Below are 5,211 nucleotides of genomic sequence, written 5' to 3' on the forward strand. Positions count from 1 at the left end.
CTTTGAATATTTTAAGCCATAAAACCAAAAAATACCATACTAATTTCAATAAATAATTCCTGCAGTTGAAATATACTTCAATATTTTCCATCTGTCAGGAAGCAGAATTCCATAATTAAAATACCCTTTCGATATTAAACTGCAAAGCAATCATGAAAACATTACACTTATGCCTTGACTTTATAAAATAGATTCCAGAGTTGTCTACAAATGAAACATTTTAAAAATCACTTATCACAGGAAAGCCAAAATGAGAGCAGAAAAAATGTCTGAGTCAGGTTGGATTTACTCAAGGTTAACATGCAATTATTTATACTTACATTACCTAAGGACTCTGAAGGTAAACATTATACAGTATTAATGGAGACTTTGGACTCATTTTAGAAAAATATTTGGTGTACAAGAGGTTTATAATCACTTTAGTTAACTATAGATATAGTTACTTCAACTGTAGGTAATAAGTTATTACTTCAAATCAAAATACAAAAAGTACTGGCTCAATCTGCAACTCAAAAAGGAAAATCAATTTTTTCTGCTCTTTGGAAAAAAAGTTCGTAAGCTGATGAGTTAAACTATTACATTGTAGTACCTCATATCACATCCAAGCGTTTGAATGTTAACTTTCAAGCTGATTCTGTTTCTAAAAAGACCTTCAAAACCCCCAATGGTGGTTTTCAAAAAATGAATGTCATACAGTGAAACTAATCATTAACAACAAATCTTCAATTTATTTGAAGCAATTCGGTTTCAAAAACTTTAAGTTACAGCAGTCACAGAAAAAAAAACACGGAACAGTCAGAAATAATAAAAGAATAATCAGGAGTACTGCATTTTTTTGTTTGTTTTTAACACTGTCATGGCTTTATTCAAAACACAGTTGCACAAAAGTATTAACTTCAAAGTTTTTAAGGAGGGTTTTGAGGAATTCAACACACTATATACATACTGCCATACAAAGAGCATTAAAATAGGACCAAAAACTTCTACAAAATATAAAACCCACCCTTACTTATTTGCATGAAAATACCACCCACAAAGCTAAGTAAGTCTTAAAAAGTTTTTTGGAGGCTCTAAGTGTTGTTTTCAAACCAAAGAACTCTCATTTTGATTGCACAATAAGATGATTGATAAGAAAGTCAATATATAGATTTAACTTTTAAAATAAGTATTTTATAATCTGGCATACTATGCAATGAGAACCCTTAACGGACTAAAACAGGGCATTATAGTTGTTAAAAAGGAGTAAAATGTTAGCCTTTTGGAGATTCCAATCCCCCCACTAAACTTATCCCAACAGTTTTATTTCAGTCAGTTATGCAACTTTTTTAGTTTATCCACAAATAACTTCATCATTTTTTATTTTAAATCCCCAAGTCATACATTTTAAACCAAAAAAGAAGCAATACTATATTCAGTAATTTAAATGTGTCCCAGTACGAAAGTGTAACTTCAATTAATTTGCTGATACTAACTTTTTAAAAACTTACAAATATTCAAAACAAAGGGGAAAAAATTTTTAGATAGCCAAGATTAAGAAAGCAATTGCCTTGAACATGGAGCCTCCACAACAAAAAAAGGAGATGTACTTGCCTACTCATAATATTATATTTAGTAGCTGTATAAGGAAACACACACTCACAGTTACCCCAAATATTTTTCTATTTTTAATGGACATCCACCTGAAACCAAATCTTAATTTTAATATTGATTTAGTTTCAAATATTTTTCCAACTGTGCAGTATATTTCAATTAAATGTTATATCTGGTAATGCTTTAAAACTATAGAAAGAATAATTAAAGGTTCTACTCAGGAAAATTAGAAATACTTTGCAGTGGTATCTAAATCATTTGGGAAGCTAATCTGATTTGAATGTCTCATTAATTATCAACAGGCAATTGTTCTGACTTTTGAGGAACACACATGCTGCTTCCAAGAGCCTCCTCTGCTTCTTTTCTTTCTTCATCCTCCTAATACAGTCTGTACATCTTGTCAAGAAAGAGATTTACAGTAAGCAGAGTCTGTTGCATAAAACTGTATTGATAATAATATTCCTATTTCAGAAAATACTCAGTTTCTTTCACTTAGCTTGTTTAAAGCTAAGACAGGTCTGAAAAGGTGGTTGAGGTATAAGACAAAGTCATCTTGGGTATCCATAAGTTTCCCAACTCTTTTTTGAGAAGAGGGGAGTGAAACAAGAAAGGAAGGTGATCATAAAAGAATCAATGAAAGGAAAACAAAGAATGCACACTTAAAACAAAACAAAATAACAACCGTTGGCAGGTCATGATCTTCGACTTGAAGAAGAAAGGGCTCTCCTACATGTCTCTGAAATCAGTATAAGCAATTTTTCCTTGAAAACTAAAATCTTCTTAGTCACCTGGCTTAAAAGGTTTAAGAAGCCTTCACAAAAGCCATGAACTCTATTGTTGAATAGAACCTTTACTATTCTGCTCCTACTTTCCAAGCTACTCATGTGACAAAAAAGCACCCAAATACCCTCAGCCAAAAAAAAAAGTCACTGCCTTCAAACTAAAGATCTCTGGGTTGCCTCTAAAAAATTAACCAACTTATCATTCAAGAGACTATTTTCATTCCAGATTCCAGCCAACTGTGATTTCAGTTAATTTATAAATAACTTTAAAACCCTATGAATGAAATGCACCATATTACACCTGTGTAAAAGCAATCATGTTTTAATTATGCTAAAAATGACTAACACAGTGAGCTTTAATTAGAAAAATTAAGATTCTAAATAAATTGCTAGAGAATTTCACAATGGGGTCAATGAAAATTTGTCTCTACATACAATATGATCATTAACAGACTAGTTAATCTTATTTGGAATGGTAAGGCAAAAATAGTAAAACCACACTTTTCCTATAAAAAGTTACACATTATCTTCTGTAGGGGTAGCTATCGTACATGAAGAAACAAAGAAGATGTGATCACTCTATTGCACACCCAGGAACATTAGGGAATCTGGTCTTAGAATGATCTAGTCATCTTCTTCCTCTCCATCATCTTCAGCATCTCGTTTCCTCTTTTCCCCTCGAAGACCTTCTTCTTCTGAAAGAGTAAAAGGAAAACTGTAAAATACTTAATTTTAACAAATGAGTATTTGTTAAGCTACAGAATTTTGAATCTTAGTGAAAAGTTAATGGCATATGAAAATTATAGGTTAAGTTTTCCCTCTGCATTACTTTCAATTTCAGTATTGAAACAGCCTTAATAGACTTAGAAACCCATAAATAATGACAGCTTGCTATGCACCCTTGTGGCCAAATCATGAAGTACAGATCAAGAAACCAAGGGCTTGACATCATCAGAATTGTTAGTGAATTTTTAAATTTCTTGAAAGGCCTAGGTAAAGAGAAGCAGAGAGCGAATCTAAAACGGGCATTATCTGGAGTTCAACTGTTCTTCTCTTATAAGTAAGGTTTCACCCCCTCCAAAATGAAAGGCCCTAAGAAAATAATAAATTGAGCTTATGGTCCCATTATCTCTTCATTCCTGTTTAGAAAATAAATGTTACAGGGTTTCCCTGGTGGCGCAGTGGTTGAGAGTCCGCCTGCCGATGCAGGGGACACGGGTTCGTGCCCCGGTCCGGGAGGGTCCCGCATGCCGCGGAGCGGCTGGGCCCGTGAGCCATGGCCGCTGAGCCTGCGCATCCGGAGCCTGTGCTCCGCAACGGGAGAGGCCACACAGTGAGAGGCCCGTGTACCAAAAAAAAAAAAGGGTTTTACACCTTTCAAGGAATTCTATGTTACCAACATCAGAGATCAGTGATAATTTGAATTATAGACTCATTCTTTAAAATCCATGAATAACAGCTTCTTAGGATTTTTGAATGGCTAATGTAACTCACCCTCTTCTTCTTCTTCTTCCCCTTCTTCAACATAGTCATCATCATCTTCTTCATCCTTGAGATTCAAATATTCAGTTTGAATATGATGCAAATGAACTTATTTTCAAAACAGAAATAGACTCGCAGACATAGAAAACAAACTTACAATTACCAAAGGGGAGAGGGGGTGAGGGAGGGATAAATTAGGAGTTTGGGATTAGCAGATACAAACTACTATATATAAAATAAGTAAACAACAAGGTCTTACTGTATAGCACAGGGAACTATATTCAATATCCCGCAATAAACCATAATGAAAAAGAATATGAAAAAGAATATGTATATGTATACATATATATGTATAACTGAATCACTTTGCTATATACCAGAAACTAACACAACATTGTAAATCAACTATACTTCAATTAAAAGAAAAAAAATTCAGTTTGAGAATAAATAAGCCATGACATGCGCTTATGGGCTTATGGGCTATTCACTGTTTGATAATAATACATTCCAACAGGAGCAAAAACTATGGTCATACTGTGTTCTGACAACCTCTGCCTCACTTACAGAGGTCTTTTTTAAAAACCCAACTAAATCCAGTTTCTTCATGAAAACAAGTTATGTTTGAGACCAGCAATGTTCAAAAGAACTTTCTGCAACAATGGAAATGTTCTGTACCTGTGCTGTCCAATACAGTAACCACTAGCCACAGGTGGCTCCTGAGCATTTGAAATGTGAACAGTGCAAATGAGGAACTGAATTTTAATTTTATTTTACTTTAACTAAATAAACAAATATGCCCGGTGGCTAATGGACAGAGTAACTTTTGACTATTTCAAAGACACAGTCTTCTGTTTTATAAACTGAGGAAGGATCACCTGAATCTTAGCCTGAACACAGCTACACGTGTTGAGTAAGTCACTTAATCTCTCTGGACCTTAGTTTTCCAATCAATGAAAGAAAGTATTCATCTAGAAAGATCTCTAAGTTCCTTCTACATCTAAAAATCTACACATCAAAATAGCAAATGTTAATAAAAATCACAATAAAACTTGGATCTACAACCCCTGTGGAATGAGTTGTTCTGGATAGCTAAGATTTAAACATAGCCTTGAAACATCATAACCATTCATTTTTTAATTTAGCCAACTGGGATAAAATCTCTAAAGTGCATTGCACACTTATACCAATTTATTCTAAACCTAACAAATCTTTTTCTTGAATTGTCATAGTCACCACTGTGACCATGAGCAGTACACTAATTAGTATATGCCAATTCTCTCAAAGCCTATTAATATATATAAGATGGTTTTCTCCTTTTTAAAATGACCCTGGCCTCTACTTTGAGTTGTATCTTTCC

At 33.7% G+C, this 5,211-nt stretch overlaps 1 protein-coding gene across 5 annotated transcripts in view; it reads right to left on the minus strand.

Annotated features, from left to right (window-relative positions):
• Positions 1-702: 702 nt before the first annotated feature.
• ANP32E (acidic nuclear phosphoprotein 32 family member E) overlaps positions 703-5,211 on the minus strand; it is a 15,181-nt gene continuing 10,672 nt past the window's right edge. Inside the window, exons 5-6 of one of the 5 annotated variants that reach the window (XM_007463493.1) lie at positions 3,867-3,921; positions 703-3,067 (exon numbers count right to left, since the gene is read on the minus strand). In XM_007463493.1, coding sequence (XP_007463555.1) covers positions 2,997-3,067; positions 3,867-3,921 — 126 coding nt within the window. In that variant the 3' untranslated portion in view covers positions 703-2,996. The remainder of the gene's footprint in view (positions 3,068-3,866; positions 3,922-5,211) is intronic. The other 4 variants (XM_007463490.1, XM_007463492.1, XM_007463491.1 and 1 more) reach the window with 4 other exon arrangements.

The sequence above is a fragment of the Lipotes vexillifer genome, unplaced genomic scaffold (assembly GCF_000442215.2).
Source record: "Lipotes vexillifer unplaced genomic scaffold, Lipotes_vexillifer_v1.1 scaffold1034, whole genome shotgun sequence".
Classification (NCBI taxonomy): Eukaryota; Metazoa; Chordata; class Mammalia; order Artiodactyla; family Lipotidae; genus Lipotes; species Lipotes vexillifer.